The sequence below is a fragment of the Mustela nigripes genome, chromosome 4 (genome assembly GCF_022355385.1).
Source record: "Mustela nigripes isolate SB6536 chromosome 4, MUSNIG.SB6536, whole genome shotgun sequence".
In the NCBI taxonomy this organism is placed as follows: Eukaryota; Metazoa; Chordata; class Mammalia; order Carnivora; family Mustelidae; genus Mustela; species Mustela nigripes.
This window is the reverse complement of record NC_081560.1, coordinates 29,405,519-29,424,882: the sequence shown is the minus strand read 5'-3', so window position 1 is coordinate 29,424,882 and position 19,364 is coordinate 29,405,519. Positions and strand designations below refer to the sequence as shown.

At 41.5% G+C, this 19,364-nt stretch overlaps 1 protein-coding gene across 3 annotated transcripts in view; it reads right to left on the bottom strand.

Annotated features, from left to right (window-relative positions):
* TSPAN12 (tetraspanin 12) overlaps positions 1 to 6,513 on the bottom strand; it is a 64,883-nt gene extending 58,370 nt beyond the window's left edge. The window contains exons 1-3 of one of the 3 annotated variants that reach the window (XM_059396514.1): positions 6,406 to 6,513; positions 5,968 to 6,143; positions 4,855 to 4,990 (exon numbers count right to left, since the gene is read on the bottom strand). In XM_059396514.1, the coding sequence (XP_059252497.1) occupies positions 4,855 to 4,920 (66 nt within the window). In that variant the 5' untranslated portion in view covers positions 4,921 to 4,990; positions 5,968 to 6,143; positions 6,406 to 6,513. Of the gene's footprint in view, positions 1 to 4,854; positions 4,991 to 5,160; positions 5,468 to 5,967; positions 6,318 to 6,405 lie in introns of those variants that run through there. The other 2 variants (XM_059396515.1, XM_059396516.1) reach the window with 2 other exon arrangements.
* Between the last annotated feature and the right edge of the window lie 12,851 nt (positions 6,514 to 19,364).

Sequence of the window (19,364 nt, the reverse complement as noted above, 5' to 3'; positions counted from 1 at the left end):
TATCGGGCTCTCTGCTCAGCAGGGAGCCTGCTTCCTCCTCTCTCTCTGCCTGCTGCTCTGCCTACTTGTGATCTCTTGTCTGTCAAATAAATAAATAAAATCTAAAAAAAAAAAAATTAAAAAAACAAAACAAAAAACTGACATTTGTTGGAAGGCTCTCACCTATCCCTTAGAATTAAAGAAAACGTCAATGACTTTCAGAGTATAAAGTTAGGGGCATTAATTTTAAAAAGTCGTGTTTTTATATAACTAAATAAATGCCATGTGGACACAAATGTCCTCTTGCCAAGAATCTCTTTAGGGTCTGCCATGAGCCAAACAACTAAGGTTCACTACCTATGGCCAAGGAAAAAGAAACATAACACTGAACTTCTGCTGTGGCATTTACCCTGCATATAGCCCCAAGTGTGAACTAGAGTCCCTGTCCATTTTTCAGGTTTTCGTTAGAGAAGTTTATCTCTATTATTATGATCTTTAGTAATGGTAGGCGAAAAGCAATGGCTCTTATAGGACTTAAAAACTAAAGATGGGATGTTATATTTTTAGAAAATAATAAACAAACATATTTGATAAATGTTAAGTATTCATCAATGGCAGGAACTTCCAAAAACAACTGTATTTATCCATATTTGTAATAGCAGAAAATTGCCATCTGTGAATGGCAAGGCTTCATATTATAAAGCCACAGAAGCTGTCTTTAAATGGAGGAAAGCTTTTATTTACTTAAATAATATGCCATTTAAACAGTAAAAGTGGGATAAGTTCGAAGTAAAAATAACTCATTTCCTTGCTTCTTTGTGGCCAGAATGTGAATCATGGTGTCAAAAGAGTTCTCGGGGCGGTTTACTCACGTGCAGGGCGTCCCCAGTGACTTCTCTCATGACAAAACCACAACACTCGTGAGAAACCCAGAGGGTCCAATATCTGTGTGCCAACTCCAGTTCAGCTGTACTGGGATCAAGGTTCTTCAAAACATGGAAAAGCCACTCAACAGAGGGCAAATCGAGATGACCGGATCCATAGTAATGGGGAAAAAGCAGTGCATTGGTGACCTACTTGCTTCCTCTTAGGTCCATGCCTCATATAAAAACATACTCAAAAGAAAAACCACTCTGTTTAAGTTTTAGCTCTCAGAACAGCAAACTAAAACTGTATAGGTCTTCAGTTAAGATTTGGTTTTCTTTTCCCTAACATCCTTTGGGTAGAGAAAGGGAAATGGTAGCAATATAATAGAACATAGATAGGGAGAAAAGAATTTCAAAATGCCAAGTGAGGAGTAAAAGGCTACAGCTTTTGATCCCAGAGGTTATAAGGGCAGGATTCACAGTTCTGCAAAATTTGAGGCAAGAACAATCCCTCTGCATACTCCGAATGTGAGGTCTATTTAAGAAGTGGGGCTTATAGGCTACGCTGGTTTATTCTGCTTCTGATTCCAGTGACAGCTCAAAGCAAGGATGGGTTCCTTGTTCTGCAACACGTGGCACTCAGACCAACAGCATCACAGAGGAGCTAGAAAAGCAGACTGCCAAGCCCAGCCCCGGAGGTCCTGAATCAGAATCTGCCTTCTGACAAGATGCCCAGGTGACTGATTTGAGAAGCACTGCTCCAGCGGACTTGGATTGAGGAGGTGGACAGCTAATCCCTTCCTAGGGAGTGTGTCTGCCTCTCCACCACAAGTAAACTCCCCACCATGTCCAGCAGTACAACTTCTATCAAACCTTGGAGGAAAAAAATTTGAATCTTGAGTCTCTGTTCTGGCACTTACTAGCAAGTTACTGAACTTCTCTGAGCAACCTCTGTTTACCCCCTGCAAAACAAACAATTTTCCGGGGCTGTTACGAGAATTAGATGCTTGTGTAGTGTAGGAAAGCCCAGGAATGCACCTGGCACAAGGTTGAAAACAACATCTGACTCAGTAAGGAAATATACCATCTGCAAATATTGTTCTAACACCGAAAGAATAATGCTAATTCTCCCAAAGTTAGATGTGCATTTCATACAATTCCAACAAAAACCCCAACAGATATTTTTAATCATATAAAATAAGCTTAAAATCCATAGGCAAAAAGGAATCTTAATGGAAACAAGAAAGGGGGGTGCTTTGAAAGAACAGAGAAAATGAAAGAATATTTATATTCTTAGAGAAAAATTCTATTAAAAACAGTATATGAAACTTTGTTTAACTATTGTATAACAACATAAATGAAATCAATGGGCAAACAATAAGGCATACTATATGGTAAATATGAAATATTTAATGAATATGAATCATGAAATGAAATAATATACATGAAATATATATAGGTCTAAAGAAAATTATGTTGATGCTCAACTGTGGGGGGGCACAGGGAACAAAGTAACAGTGAAATAATACTTTAAACTTTTCCAACTGACAACAATTATAAGGTGCTTGTACACCAACAAGATGACAACAAATATTTGTGCGCATATAATGGGGTGTTATTTGTGTTCTTCCTAAGGAACAGATTCCCAGGACAGGAGTTCTGGGTCCGAGAAATGTAGCAGTGGTAGCGGTATTAATCACAAGAATAACAATTACTGCTATTACTAACACAGGCATTCCTTTGACCAAGCAATCCACTTCCTGATAATCTACTTGAGCGTCATTACTGCAGTCAGAGTGGTAACGACCGCAAATACTACTATCTACTGTCACTACTACCACACGGAGAGCATCGTTAAATGCAACTGTTCAAGCACTATGCATATTTTAACTCTAATCCTCCCAACAACTCTAAAAAACCTTCATCCCTATTTCATAGACTAGGCTGAAGCATTAAATGTGCCTGGTCAGTGTAAGAACTATATAAAGATTAGCTACTTTGTTATTGTTGATATCTGGTATGCTCCAATGTAGTCATCCCACTCATGTGACTAAATGAGAAAAACAATTTAATGAAAAAATATATATATATGTATAGGGAAAGTACATATAAATGTACATGAATGCATATATGTGGATAGGTATGACTAAATACATCTTTGTATGAAATAAAGGAAAATTCAGAGGGATCCATACGATGCGGTTAACATGGATTATTTTGCTGGAGGAAAAGTTGGCAGAAGAAAGCTGGACAAAGGGTGACGGGATCTTAATAAATAAATATATCAGAACATGCACATAGAAAGTGAGAAAGTTGAAGTACAGGATAAAAACAAAGACATAACATTTTACATTCTTCAAAGATAAAACAAGCCCTGGAGGAATTGAAGGAATAAACTTTTTTAAATAAATTCATTACTCAGAAGAGCAATACATTTGTTAAATAATTGGGGTTTCCCCTGCCCCACATAATATGGATTATTAAGAAAATCCAAATCATCATTCTTTGGACAGCAACAACAAAAATCCTAGTAATTCCAAGATTGAGAATTTGGTAATTATCCATGTAAAGGCACTAACTAGGAGCAAGAAGACTTAGTGGCGCTCCTGATACTGTCACCATTGGGCCATTTAACCTCTAACCAGCCACTAACCTACATTTAGTTTTCTCATTCTCAAAGTAAAGAAGTTCAACAAAGTCATCTTTAAATCTCCTTTTAGTTATAAAAATGTGATGATTCTAGAATCAAAAAGCATAAAGCAGAAAAGTGAAAAGCTAGTAAATACAAGTGATATTATACATTAAAAAAAAAAAAAAAGAAAGTTCAAAATCTTAACCTTATGGCTAGGCAGGTAATTGAATGACCCATTGAAAAAGGTACATATTTAGAATTAAAAATGCAATAAGATTGATTAGTGATTTTACATTTCCAAGTGGTAAATTTAACTATTTGATGCTTATTCATTTTCATGTAGAGGAAAAAAATTATGCTAGTTTAGGTTATCTTTCAGATTACTCACTAAAGTAAACCTTAATTTGTCACTTTAAAATTGAGGCACCTATAGGAATTAATTCAAACCAAAATATCATCCTCTAGAGACGACAGGTACCTCTTATGCAAAGAGGTTGGCAAATGCTAGCCAGTCAGTCACATAAATAAATCACACATTAATATTTCTAATAGAAAAGTATGAATTATTAATAGAACACAAAATTGGCAAAGAATGATCCGCTTAAGTATGACAGCTTCTCAAAGCATCAGTTTTAATTTTTATATTTTCCTCATAAGTTTCACAAATAATAAGGTGATTATTAATAACATATAATGAAAATTTATGCTTGGGCGCAAAGCATAGAAAGTCACTAGCTCATACAGCATAAAGATTTCCATGAGCTTGTTAAATTTTACGTATTTTATTTCCTTAAATGGTTATGGGATTTTCCAAAAGCATACATACACAAAATTCCTTAAAACTTTGCCAACTTAGAAAGAGTTGCATGAAAACCACCTTTCAGGCTGTATGGAATCTCCTAGAGAAATTTACCCGGTCCTTTGATAGGATATCTGTGTATGAATTCCTACGAAAACAGAGTAGGACTCCTTGCCCCAACCAAATTTTATAGGCTAGTATGAGGTAAGGAAACAATTTATAGCCTGGACAGTTATCTGAAATTCCTGAAAACAAACAGTTCCCTAAGTAGTATGGCATAATTTTCTTATCTACAAGCACAAGCACGTGCATTTATTTATATCCCTAGATTAACTTCAAGTCTAATTTTACTGCCACTAGTATCCAGGCGTCCATTTATTTTTTTTCTAATCACGAATGGCACTTGAGCTAGATCAAAGGCATTTTAAGGTCAAAATTGACTTCTCTGAAAAGTAGAGGGTGCGATCCTATGTAATTAATTAATGCTTAGCCATGCCCTCTGGCGCATTAAGTGGTGGCTGGAGGAAACCGAGTCCAGCCGTCCCCACCTGTTAGTGCAGAGGAACTGCTCGACTTACCCAAAAAAGCAGATTGAGGGCGTAGAGAAGGCAGCGCAGGCACTTCACGGAATCTTCTCTGGCCATTGTGAGCCCCGAAAGGGAGAAGCCCCATCCTTTCACCACATCCTACTCCCACCGGCCAAGTCGCAGCGATCTGCAGGGGCAGGGAGAACAGGGGACTTAGCTCCGCGCTCCGCACGCCCAGCCCATCCCTCCTCTGCCCGCCCTCAGCCGGGTCCCGAGTCTGGTCCGAAGCCTAGGTCATTCGAGACATCGCTTCGTCGAAGATCATTTGTTAAAGTTGTAATTGTAACCTAAACTCGCCTCCAGTTCCAGACTGGCTTCGGATAACACCTGCTGAGAAGAGAAAAGATTGACTCCGGGATGAATGAAGGCACACAGTAAACTCCCGTTCTCAGGGGACGCGCGGCGGTGTCCTCTGCATTCTGATGAGACGCGCTTTAAAACCTCCCTCAGTCCACGCCCCTCCTCGGGGACAGCTCAGCTCAGAACTGTCCCCAAGGTTGGAAACCACACTATCCCCGGGAGACGTCACAGGCGCCGCCGGCGAGTCCGCGGGTGCAAGTGTCCCTCTCGTTAGGACAGCTCCTGGGTCCCCCAACTCCGCATCCCCCTCCCCATCCGCAGTTCGGGTGTAAACACAGGGCACTGGGGGGGGGGGGGGGGGGTGCTGCGGCGCTGAGCTGGGATTCCGCCCCGCGACTAGGGTTTCTTTGGGAGAACGTGAGAAATGGTGCTTCGGCCGGGAATGATGGATTAGCCCGGGGCGGGGGCGGGGAGGGGCGCCGGGGAATTAGGGCCGGTGCAGCTGTGCAGACGCCGGGTTAGTCACTCACGTCCCCCTCCCCCGGACCCGGCCGCTGCCGCGACCCCGCGCTCCCGGCCGCCAAAGCAGCACAAAGCCGAGCGCGGTCCCCCGCCCCCCCCCACCCCGCTCCGCCCCGCCACCGCGTCCGCGTCCGCGCGCCCCCGGCAGGGCGCGGGGGGAAGCGCCGGCGGCGGGGAGCCCCACCGCCAGCTCTAAGTAGTTTAGCACACAGCGCCGGGGACAGCCGCCGGCGGGCTGGCGGGACAGCCGGCTGGAAAGACGCGAGACGTGCGGCCACTCACCGTCGGCGCTGGGCTCCGTGCCCCACTCCCGCCGGGGGACGGTCGGGGACGCAGTGCGGGGGCTCATCGGGGCAGGGACGCTCCTCCCGGGGAGCCGAAGGGCTGCATTGGCTCTAGCAGGAGACGCTTCCTTCTCTTTTCTCTTCCTCTCCCCCCGCCGCCGCCGTCGCCGCCTCCTGGGAAAAAGAAAAAAAAAAGAAAAAAGAAAAAAAAAAAAAAAGTCCTGGGCAGCAGTTGCTGGAAAGTCTCTGTTAAGCCACCTCCCAGCGCCGCTGTCCCTCCCAAGTCCTCGCCAAGTCCGGACGAGGCAGCGGCGGCAGCCAGGGCCAGCTGCACAAACTCTCAGCGCATGCTCCGGCCGCCGGCTGCCCGGGCTGGATCCCAGTGGGTGTTTCTTGTCCCTTCACCCGGCGTGAGCCCCCCGAAGGGACGCCTCACCTCGACGAGACACGGTCCAGAAAGAGAGAAAGCCTACGGACTTTGGGAAGGTCCGCTCAGTAAACCCCTTTAAAATGGTGCTGTCCGAGGAGGAGAGGCTCGGTTATAACCATAGGGAAACAGGCTTTTATTATATGAAAATATTTGTGTTTGGGAAGGGGGGGGAGGAGTGGCCCAACCCAATTCCTGCAACGAGAAACTAGTTTTCACAACCTTTCTGGAACCACCCCCTGTGATTTGTCACTAACATGGTGCCCTATGATCCTTCTTATTGCTTTGTTGCCCTCCTGGTTTAAAAGAAAAAAAGAAAAGAAACAAAAACAAAAACTGTTCATTCCCTCTTCCATGGTGCACTGATAGAATTTATGTGAACACCCACTCTGATATGCAGAATAGAAAGAAACATTTTTTTTAAACTCTCACAAGTAACCCAAAGTTTCCAAAATCTTCTCCCAATAAAGTTGTCTGAGTTTTAACTGGATGACTTAACTTGAATTGGATACAGAGTAATGGGTCTTTGAATTTGTTTTTAAACTAGAAATTCAGGAAGTATTAAAGTAATAATAGTAGACTATCCCTCCAAAATTACCTTCCCTTTTGGAAGGAAGAAGTTTCACACTTAAAAAAAAAAAAAAATCACTCAATCGGTCCCCATATAAAGTTTTGATGTTTTATGCTTCATGATAGTCCACATATCTATGATTACTTCTGTGCACATTGTGTGGCAAATTAAACTATACCAACAAATACAAAGTCCATGAAATACAAGCAATATCTTTGAGAAAACCTAATAATGGGAGCCCTCCTTAAATTTCTTTAGGGGAAAAAAGGAAATTGGAGTTCTGTGTTTCTCGTCACCCAATTGCAGTCAGTCGCTGCATGACCAGAGTGGCAATGAGACACACACTCTCATTTGGGTAGAAGTAAAATCAAGACTGAAAGAGAACCCAAGAGTTCTGGGTTAGGGTTAGGAGCAATCTTGGTAAACAAGTCACTAAGCGAAAAGTAAGGCAGCAAGCCCCAAATAATACAAAGATAGACTTCTGACACAAAAGATCCAGAAGAACCTGCAATAATCCATCAGATGACTAACTCTGGCAACAAAGTATGTTCTGGAAACATGGAGAAGAGTAAAGAAACCTGTTTTATGTCTTCTACCAGTTTGTGTTCAAATTAGGCTGTACACCAGCTCTCAGCAGAGGAGTGCTGAGAAACCCACCATCTGACCACTGTTGGTGCACAACTTCCTCTGTGAGGTAGAACTATCCCCATTTGAGGGGATTGTACGACTGCCATGAAAACTGACAAAAAGTGCAAAGGAATTCCCACGTCCCTGAATAGAGCTCTCTTCTACTTGGAGAAAGCAGTTAAGTTCCCTTTTCAAAATTCAGAAACTTTAATAATGTATTTTATTTATTTATGTATTCGAGAGAGAGAGCATGACTGGCAAAGGGAGAAGGAGAGAATCTCACGTAGACTAGGTGCTGAGCTCAGAGCTCAATCTCATGACCCTGAGATCATGACCTGAGCTGAAATCAAGAGTTGGTCGCTCAACGGACTGAGCCACCAAGTGCCCCATAATTCGTAAACCTTTAAGGGCCCTAGATTAATACAATTTTTGAGGACAGTACTTTAGAAATATGTATATCCCACTTCCTTTTTTTAAATTTTTTATTTTTTATAAACATATATTTTTATCCCCAGGGGTACAGGTCTGTGAATCACCAGGTTTACACACTTCACAGCACTCACCAAAGCACATACCCTTCCCATCCCACTTCCTTTTAATAAGTAAGAAATGTAGAGCCAAGAGAAGGTAGAGAAGCTGCTCAACGTTCCATCTCTGGTTAAATCAGATTCCAGACCAAAATCCAGAATTCTAATTTCTTACTAGCACAGTGATTCTCAAAGTATCTGTACAATCCAGTCACTTGGAGAGATCTGAAAAAAATCCTAATACTTACGCCATACCCCACACCAATTAAACCAGAATCTCTGCAGATGTGGCCTACGCATCTAGATGTTTCCAAGTTTCCCAGTTACTTTTACTCTGCAGTGAAGTTTGGAAACCATTGCAACTAGCACTTTACAGATGCTGGAAAACCAGCAAACAAGTCTCTTCAGACTTAGCTGGATCAAATCCCTGCCCTGGGAGCTGATAAATTAGAATTAATATCCTCATTTTACAAATTCGGAAGAACAGAGCTGCTATAATATTCCTGATAAACGGTCATCAGAGTCTGTGTCAACACTTCCATGGAGGTATCCTCACCACCTTGGAGGCATTGCAGCAGCAGGTGGTTCTGGTTGTTCAATCCTGCCCACCCCTCCTCCACTCATCTTCTCCCCTTCAACCGTCTTCCTGCCTTTTGGAGTCCCCCAGCATGAGCAGGCCTCCCATCTGACAGCACTTCAACTCCTTAACGGGCTGCCATTCGCTCCACCTCCATTTCTCTTCTTCCTCAGGATTATAGGAGCATGGGAAGATTCTCCGTGAGAATAACTTCTTTTTTGCACAAAAGGAAGATAGAAAAAAATAGGACATGACAATTTGAATATAGAATAACACAGTAGAAAGATCATGTCATCTTTGCACATGCCCATGAGGTAAGTACCCAACTTTGGGGTCATGTAGGCTTCGTTATATACTTTTTCAGTGTGCGGCACCTACAGTGCCACATGCTAAAGATACTAAGAAGGAGATGGGCCTCGGGGTGCATCTGCCTTCTGTTCAGGTCATGATCCCAGAGTCCTGGGATCAGCCCCACATAGGGCTTCTTAACACAGTAGGAAGCTTGCTTCCTCCTCTCCCTCTGTCTGCTGCTCTGCCTGCTTGTGCGCGCTCTCTCTCGCTCTCTCTCTCTCTCTCTGTGTCAACTGACTAAATAAAATCTTTTAAAAAAATAAAAAAGAAAGAGATGGGTCTCTACCCTCCAGGAAAAGGAAAAATTATTCTTTTCAGTTTAGGCTCTACCAATTATACTCTTCAGTTTAGGCTCTACTAAGAGCCACTATTTATGAGTAATCTCATGTGTGCGAGTCCCTGAGTTAGGAGTAAAACTCAGCTATGCAAATACATACATACATGCATACTACATACTTGAAAAATAAAAAGGAGTAAAGCTCAGCTATGCGGTAAGATGATACAAGGTTCTCACCCCACAAAGCAACTCATTTGTCCACATCGATTGTGCTCACTCTGCTCAAGTTGTGCAGAGGGTAGGAGGAGCATAGGGACTGGGTTGGAAGAATGAACTTCTCTGACCTCTTAGTGTAAGACTTACAAGTGCACCTCAGAGAGCTCTTTACAATCAATACGAGAAAGAGACTTGATATGTTTTAAGTAATATGTGTCTGACATAAATGGTGCTTCTCAAAATGTATCTTATTAATTCCTCCTAACTAAATATGAGATGCCGAGACTCAGATGGTTGATTTCTCCTGCCCCATACAGGGAGTTAAATAAAGAAACCGAGATTTTAGGATCTGTCTGACTCTTTCCACAGTTAATCTGCTTTACAATAATATTTCAGATTGGGGAATGGATTCATTGATAAGTCTCATGAAGAAAGAGATTTTAGACATTTTTATCAGTTCTTGAGAATATGAGGCTGGATTCCATAAATACACATACTCAAGCTGGAACTGGTAACTCTACGTTCACCTTTTACCTCTGAAAGACTGTATCCAGTTGGATCTGAGAGAAGCCTTTCATTACCAAATCAGGTAAATTCAGTATTAGATAAATTGCTCTCAACTACAAGCCTAATGTTGACAAATAAAATACAAGGTGCCCAGTTAGACTAGAATTTCAGAGAAACAACAAGTAGGATGTTTTGGTGTAAGGATGTTCCAAATATCGCATGGGACAAATACCTCATGGAGCTTACATATACTAAAAACTATTCATTGTTTATCTGAAGTTCAGATTTAGCTGTGCATCCTACATTTTTATTTTCTACCTCTGACAGCCCCATGCAAACAAGAAAATTCAGCCAAAAACACCACAGCAGTAAGAATATAAGTAAATATACTATTTCACATTACAGTAAGTCCAAAAAGAAGAACTTATCTACTCGACAATGACATCAAGGAATCAGATCTTTCCCTACCTTACTCTTCTGATATAACAAGGTATAAGCTAGTGGCCTTGGGCTTCCTCTTCTCATGATTGCAAGATGGCGGTGCAAATCCAGACAAGTCTGCTACTTCTTGTAGAGGAGGAGGAACTATTCCCTTCTATGGGTCTCCCTTAGGATCAAGGAAACCTCTTCCAGAAGTTTTGTTGCGGGTCATCCCTTGTGATTCATTAGCTAGAGGCCTGCCTCATAGTCATGTATGCCCAATTATTGGCAAGGAGTGTGAGCCTGCCATGACTGATTTAAAACAATCAGAAGTGTTCCCTGTGTCTTGGGTAATACTTCTCTGAAGTACAAGGCCAAACAGAGGAGGAGGAGGAGGATAGATACCTGAAAAGAGGCAGAATTCTGGTTGAACTTCAGAGTAGAGAAAAGAATGGATGCTACTATCTTCTTTCCTGTTCACTGCTAATACAAACTAGCCCTCAGCCAACTATTTCTTGGCAGTACTCAGCAAAGGCCCTTAGTTACTGAGAGAACCAATGAAGCAGGAACCTACTGGCAACAGCAAAAGATCCCAAGACAACCCTATCACATCGTTTCCATCTCATGACATAAGCTTACGTCTCGCATCCGTATTTGCCTTTGTACACCATACCATTGATGAAAGGATCGCATCCTCATAAAATCTCCTGGAAGAATTTCCTCTTGAAGTTTATCCAAACCCAGCATCTGTACAAAGTTCAGAGATTTGGGTTAATTTCATCAGTCGACATTGGTACAAAAAATCCAGTCTTATTTGATAAATATTTATTGAATTGTTGCTATAAAAAACTCAGAATTGTGATAGGAGATACCAAAAGTTCTAACACAATTTTGACTGTCAAAGAATTTATCACTTCATTAGAATGCTTCTCTTCAGAAAGCCAAATTTATAGAATGTAAGAACTCTTTCCCTTTGTAAGAAGTCTGAATTTACAGTTCTTTGAAACAAACTGTACGGGTTCCATTTACAAATAGCTGCTAAAGCCTACCTTTTTGACTAAGATCCCTCAGGAATTATTCCATTATCCCACTACATCAACTTCCTGTCATGCCCATAACACAACAACTAGAACGAAGAGAGTGACCATGAATATTAAACATTTGTCTTCATCTGCTGCCCCTTCCAATCAACTGACTGTGCTTTAAAGATTTCAGGTTTCTCCAAAAGCGGTTTAATAAAACATTTATTTATTTACACTAGATTAAAATATTTAATTTTAGAAACTATTTTTAGTTAGCTAATGCAAACACACTTATGTCCTCATCTTACCATGTAGCAAACCAACTGTTTTATGTGACAAGAACAACTGTGATTTTGTGGTGATAATTCAGCTTTTACAAAAGTTTTACCATTGCGGGGCGCCTGGGTGGCTCAGTCGTTAAGTGTCTGCCACTCGGGTCATGATCCCAGAGCCTTGGGATCAAGCCTCAGTCCAGGGATCGAGCCCAGCATCAGGGCTCCCTGCTCAGTGGGAGGCTTGCTTTCCATCTCCCACTCCCCCTGCTTATGTCCCCTCTCTCACTGTGAATCTCTGTCAAATAAATAAATAAAATATTTTTTAAAAATCTTAAAAAAAAAAGTTTTACCATTGAAACTTGGACTTTCTGTTCCTATGTTATTATCTGTATGTATGTGTATTAGCTACAACATATATGGCAAACTAAAGATATAGTAAATTTTCATTTCGTATTTCATAGTATGAATGATTAAATGACCAATGTTTAAGAAGGAAAGTCAGTGTCTCTGCTGTCTTTGATGATGATCCATTTTATTTTTATAAAGAATTAACAATGGCCATTATGTTTTGCTGTATTTGTATTGTCAGTATTCTTTCCTAGAAAGCAGTATTAAATGATTACTATTCACAGTAATAAAAGAAGAGATACCATGTCAGGGACATAAAACATCCATACATAATGCATACAGATAGTTTTAAAAACTTACAAGCATTTCTATCATTTTAATGCTTTTCTTAGCTTTATCATCATTGTAACTGACTAGAAATAAGACTTGGAAGGTAATATGTTTGATTTAGAAAACATATACATATTTTCCCCAAGTGACTAGTAGGAATGAAATTATATGTTTTTGCTGTGAGTTGCATACTGATGGTGTTTTATGAACCCCCGTTGCATTAGCACTGGGTCACAGAGGAGAATCACTCCGAGCCTGCCAATGTGAAGATGAGTTGGTTCTCTCTTCGGGGGAAGGTGGCCTAAAATGTAGCAGCAGCCAACGAGGGCTGCAAGGCTGACCATATGTTAACTTAATTAAGTAGGTCCCAACAGCCATTCCTTGAATTGGGCGTAAAAGCTCAGCCTATAGCAGCCAAAACTTTACGTTACTTAGGTGTACTCTGTTTCTTGATCTTTTCCTTCTTTTACTGTTCCCAACTTGCACATATACTGAGAGCATCATAAATCACGTCCCCTCTTCCCTCCCTTCCACAACCTCCCTCTTTAGGCTCGTGTTGCCAGCTATCCCACGAATCCCATGAGCTCACCATGTTTACTACACGTGCAAAGTTTCACAAATGTGCCTCCTTCCGTTATGGGAGTGGGCGCGGATGGCCAGAACCTAGAAACTAGACCAATCAATTAGGGTGTGACTGGAACTTGAGTGAAGACCCATCAAAAGGCGATGTGAATCCAGGCAGCCGAGCGGAACTAAGTATGAAGGGAATGTGTTGGCAAGCGGGAGGTGGAAATCTAGCAGGAAGACAGATGGCAGCATCGCATCAGAGAGGCCCAGCAAATGGGAACAGGCAGGTGCCCTGGCAGACAAACAGAAGTCAGGGGCACAGGGGTTGGGCAGCAGAAAACAGGAAATGTTCACAAAGTCAAGGAAAGCTGCCCTACCTCCCGTGTCCTGGTGATGCAGTCCTTCTCCACCAAGACACGATCAGGGAGTCTGGTCCTGGAAGATGAATACAGGTCCTTAGAAAATCGGGATTTGACAACAAGAACCTCAGTCCCAGAGAAATTCCTCTAGGTCCTAGTTTAAAGAGTTTTAATATTAAGATTAGAAACGTTTGTAGTGTCCAGATTCAGGGAGATCTTAAATTCTGGGCAGAAGAGTTTGTACCTCATTCAGAAGCAAGGATAGCCACAGAAGGTTTTGACATGAGCAGGAGAATAACAGAAGAAATCTACAACAGGAGTTTTCAGTCAGACCTGGATTTGAAGGCTGGCTTCAACAACTTGCTAGTCATGTGATGATGAGCAAACGGCGGCCTTACCTCCAAAAGCCTCCGTTTCCTTATCTGTGTACTTTCCCTTAAAGTGGTCATGAATATTATGGAAGGTGTGAGTGGCCCAAATTTAGCTGGGGTCACCCTGTCCTTAACGGTTGAAACAGAATCAGTTGAGCCTCTTTCCCACCAGCGGTGGGCAAAGTCCTGTTCTCCCCTTGCAGTCCCTCTGGGCATTATTTTGATGAAAAGTAAAGGGAAACACTACGTCTAGAGTTCTGAGGCCGTTTATGGGTCATCTTGTCATCCCACAGACTCTTCTTTTCTCTGAAGGGTGACAGCCCTCAAGAAAAGATTCCTCCCCTTTCAGAGTATGGCTAGCACAAACCTACATTCGTAGCTGCCTTTGACTGAAATCTCAGAAACGCTGAAGGGATTTCTGTAGCAGCATCACATACAACTTAAAAATGAATATTAGAAATTCTCAGACTACTCTAGCACTACTTATTTCTTCCTTGTTGCCTTTTGCTGAAGTTTCTACATTGACTCACTCTCCTCTTATCACTGCTTATACTCCAACATCAAATTCCTGGTAACTTCTCATGCGGACGACATAGCTATCTATTTTGTTCCATGGCTGACTTTGAAACGATGCCCCACAGGTCTCAGTTTTCACACAATTCTCCCCCTAAGTGATATTCTGGTGCAAAGCAAGTGTGAAGAGATCCACGGATCTAATGAAGATAGAGCTAGAGACCGCTAATTTTCAGAAAACAAACTGGGATTAAGAGCACTGACCTCAGAAGCTATTCCTTTCAAGAAACTGCCTTTTTTAGTTTAGGATTTTATTTATTTATTTGACAGAGAGAGACACACAGCGAGAGAGGGAACACAAGCAGGGTGAGTGGGGGAAGGAGAAACAGGCTTCCTGCCAAGCAGGGAGCCCAATGCGGGGCTTGATCCCAGGACCCTGGGAACATGACCTGAGCTGAAGGTAGATGCTTAACAACTGAGCCACCCAGGTGCCCCAAGAATCCGCATTTCGATTGGATGACTTCATAGAAAAATAGGTACCCGGGACGGTGGCTGAAAACAATACCAGGATTGGCAGGCAGTTAGTGGAACTGACCAGCTGACTGTGGTCAGGGGAAGAGTAGATGAGCTCCTGACCAGGACCACAGTCCCCCCGAAATGGCTGTGGTCCCCCCTACGCTGTCCCTTGTGAGGAGCACCACCAGAGGCTTACCCCCAAGGCGGGGAGAAACACACTTCATGAAAATAATCTAGCCAATCGCTAAAGCCATAAACAAGCAAACAACAATAGCAAGCCCTGAAGTGGGAGGGAGCGGCTAGTACCTAGAGTTGCTGCAATATATTATCTAAAATGTCCGGTTTCCAACAACCAAAAAAAAAATTGAGGCCTGAAAAGAAACAGGAAAGGATGACTCATCCTCCAGAAAAAAAGCAGACAACAGAAACTGCCCGTGACAGTGACCTGATGTCGGATCTAACAGAAAAAGATTCAAAGTAGCCATTATAAATATGTTCACAGCACAAAAGGAAGTAGGGCTACAGAGGGAAAGGAAGGTGTGATGGCAGTGTCATGTCACACGGAGAGTATCAATAAAAAGATATCGATTATAAAAATCACCAAATGTTGCTGTATGTTCTAGGCTCAATAGTTTGGGCCTTTATAAGAACATTTTGTATAAGCAACTATGTGTATATGTATCAATACATTATATATAGTTATACGTGTGTGTGTGTGTGTGTGTGTGTGTGTGTGTGTGCATGAAATGTGTTGTTAGGCCTAGAACACAGAAATATCATATAATTGCAATTCACTTGCTAATACCAGCCCAGAGGAGGTGGGTAGGAGCAAAGCAAGCTGTGAGGGGCTTAGAAGATGACCGTGGGTGATGAAGCAATAATTAAATAGAAAATGAAGCAATAATTAAATAATTAAATAGAAAAAGAAGAAAGAAAAAAAGGAAAAAGGAAGGAAGGAAGGAAAGGAAGAAAAGAAAAGAAGAAAAAGAAAAGGAAAGGAAAGGAAAGAGAAGAAAAGAAAAGGGAATACCCCATCTGCTTCATCGAAGGCGAGGATACCAACCCGTCTTCCCCAGCAGTTGCTGGCTAAATTGCCGCCAGCCTTGGTGGGCACGCTCACCCCCACTCTGGGGCTGCAACAAGCCTGGCGGTGCAATGCAGATGCTACAGCAGGAAAGGCAAGCCTATTTGCTGCCAGGGCTTCCGAGAATCCCCTTGTCCTCCAGCTGCAGCCTATCCTGATTGGCTCTATTGGCCCAGTACTAATTATGGGCTCTTGCCTCGGCTTTTACTACCTGGCATTCCAATTTAGAGTTATATTTAGAATCAGAAATGTTTCCCCAAACCCCATCTTCTTGGTTAGGCCTTAGTACTATTCTTAATCTCTCCCTCCAGAGGCTAGATCTTGCTTGCTATGTTTCATTTGCTTTCTTACTTTTCTGGGACCTGTTGGGATTGGACTCTTAAACCATCACAACATTACCGACTGCTTAACTTGGCGTTTTCTTGATGTTGTGCACCATTAGCCAACACCCCCGCCCCCACACTGCACTACACACACACACACACACACACACACACAGTGTTGGATCTCCTTAGTTACAAAAGCCAGCATGAAGCAAGTCTAGGTCTGCCTGACCCTTCCAGCATGTACCTCAAGCCCTTGGGACAGTGTCTGGCCCTTTCCTACACTAACCTGTAGGGATTATTATGGTCTTTGTGTCTTTGTATTGGTTTTGCCTAAACATGTTCAAATTCTAACGTGATCGCTCTGAAGTCTCTTCAGTGTGGCTCTCACAGGTCTGGGAAGTAAGTGGGTTATCAGCTTTTCTGCTGGGTTTGTCATATTGCTTTCTGTCTCCTCACTGTCAAGCTGGTCTTTGCTGGTTTGTTTGTTACTTTTGCTGATCAAAATGTCCCTGCAATCAGCTGCACAGCTCTCCCCTTCGCTGCTCCCTGCTCTCCTTCCAATCAAAAGCAAAGGAACAAATTTTCTAATTTACTCTGGGCAGAAAATCAGAACCAAGATGATGGAACAGAACTCAAAATCAGAGGAAATATACTCTAATGAAAGTCTAGAAAATTCCCTGAGCTTTAGTGTAAGGATTTTGTGTTACCTGTTTTTGCATAAGGATTTCACATAAGGATCGTGTGTATAGGTGTGTGTGTTCATGTGTTTTTTTACCCCTCTGTATTCTGTGGACCTACGATTTTAAGCTCGGTGGCCTCTGGTCATGAAAGTATGATTACATTAACCATTTGAAAAAAAGACTGAGGAAATATTTGAAGAGAATTTTACTTTTAGCAGATCATGATATTTCCAAGTCTGATTTTGTATCTGAGCTACTTCACACCTATCTAGTGAGTGAAATGACCCCTGACCTGGGAAACAGAAGACTGAGCTTCTAATCCAGACTTTTCCTGAGCCAGGAAACCCAGAGTTGTTTAATGGCTTTCCATCTGGAGGGATAAGAAAGAATTTAATTTAGTTAATTTTAGTATCATAGTTCCAACTTTGAACAATTCAATAACATTTAAAATATCGTCCTTCATAGTTCTGATAAGTTACTACCTATAGTAATTTCTTTAGAGGCAAAATATTTATGACTTAACATCCTTTTCTTAAATCTAAATACTATGTGCTGATGAGGAAGGGATGTCCTTCAACTTTATTGTTAACAATAGTTCAGTGATTTGATATTGTTATGACAGATCACATCCCAATTGTTAAGATTCAATATTGGGTTTACAATATAAGTTTATATATTGTCTTTAATTTAAAAAACAAAGACAATCTCCTGTTTCTAAGATATCTTTAGAAATAGTCCTTGTGTTATATAACCAAATACTCATGTCTCCTCCAGGCATACTTAGGCATTGTAGATGTTAAATTTGCTTTCTTATTCTTCTTTTGTCTTTCAACTTGGAAGATGGCTCTGATTGAAACATACAGTTGTATTATGCATCCACATTCATACTTAGTCCTGTAATTTTTTTGTTCATTGGACATTCATAATAGGCATAATTGTGCTTTATAAATCTGTGCTAATTAGTAGCTGCTAATTTCCTCTGTTAATTCAGATTCAAGATCATAAATCATGATGCATTTAACCTACCATTCTTTCATTTACAGGATAAAAATGACAATGTGATACGATTTTTATGACTTGACAGTCATCACAAAATAATTAGTGCATTAGTAATCAGTAATAGCTCAGTTTAAGTACATTTGAGATTTTCAATTGAATAGAAGGGGGAAAGGTGGTTTTCGAAAGACATGTTTTCAGCTAAAACTAAAACTAGTGCCAAATGTTTTAAAAATTTTTGCGATGCAGATAATAAAACTGCAGTGAGTTGGACTAGAAATATCAAACTCATTTCAAACAACTGGCTCATTCCTAAGTCAGACCCCCCACTTTGCACTAAGCGTCCTCTACATGAATACTGACGAAGAAACGCTTAACTCGCCTTGATGAATGCAACAATTATAACACAAAAGAAATCATTAATGCATCAGAACAGAAGAGTATGGTCTGTTAGCATCTAATTAGGCTCCTGCTGTAATTATCCTCCATTTGAGAAATTTTCTTAATGTAAAAATGATAAAACAAATCACAAGTATTCACTTGGTTTAATTAGTTAGCAGCACTAAGGCACATTTCATTTAATCTGTATCTTTTTTCCATACTTTGTTCTAATGATCTTAACTATAGAAAAGCTGAATATTTTACCACTTTTAACTTTTTACAATACCCACATCATAAAATCTTTCTTATACGCCCTTGTCTCCTCCACAAAACTTCCCCAGACAAATTTCCAACATTGTGCTTGGTTATTTGTGCTGAGGTGCTAAAGGAGGAGAAAAAGGATTAGGGAAGAATTGTGCAGCTTGAGTTCCAGCAGAAAGGGAATGAGGGAGGGAAGGGACAAGAAAGGGAAGGGGTGAGGGCTGGGGAGCCATATGGGCGAGGGAGGAAGAGAAGGAGAGGAGAGGAGAGGAGAAGATTGAACTAAAGAGGGAAGGATGAACCAAAAAAAGGAAGAGTTAACCAGCTGGCTGAGATAGAAGCAAAAGCACAAAGATTGCACTCATCACTCATTGGTGTTCCAACGGTGATTTTTAAAAAAAAAATTATCTGTTTAGGAGCGCCTGTGTGGCTTAGTCGAGTGAATGTCCAGCTCTTGATTCCAGCCTGGGTAATGATCTCAGGGATCACTGGGATTGAGCCCCACATGGGTTCCTAGCTCAGCACTGAGTCTGCTTGAGATTCTCTCCTTCTCCCTCTCCCTCCCCCGATTGTGTTCTCTCTCTCTCTCTCTCTCTCTCTCCTTCTAAAATAAATAAATAGATAAAATCTTTAAAAGAGGATAAAAATTAAGTTATCTTTTTCTTAAAGATTTTATTTTTAAGTAATCTCTACACCCACTGTGGGGCTCAAGCCCATAATCCTGAGATTAAGAGTTGCATGCTTTACCAACTGAGCCAGCCGAGGCTCCTATTTATCTACCTACCTACCTACCTACCTACCTGCTTATCTACTGTCTATCTATCTATCTATCGTCTATATGCTTGGCAATAGATTTTTTTTTAAGT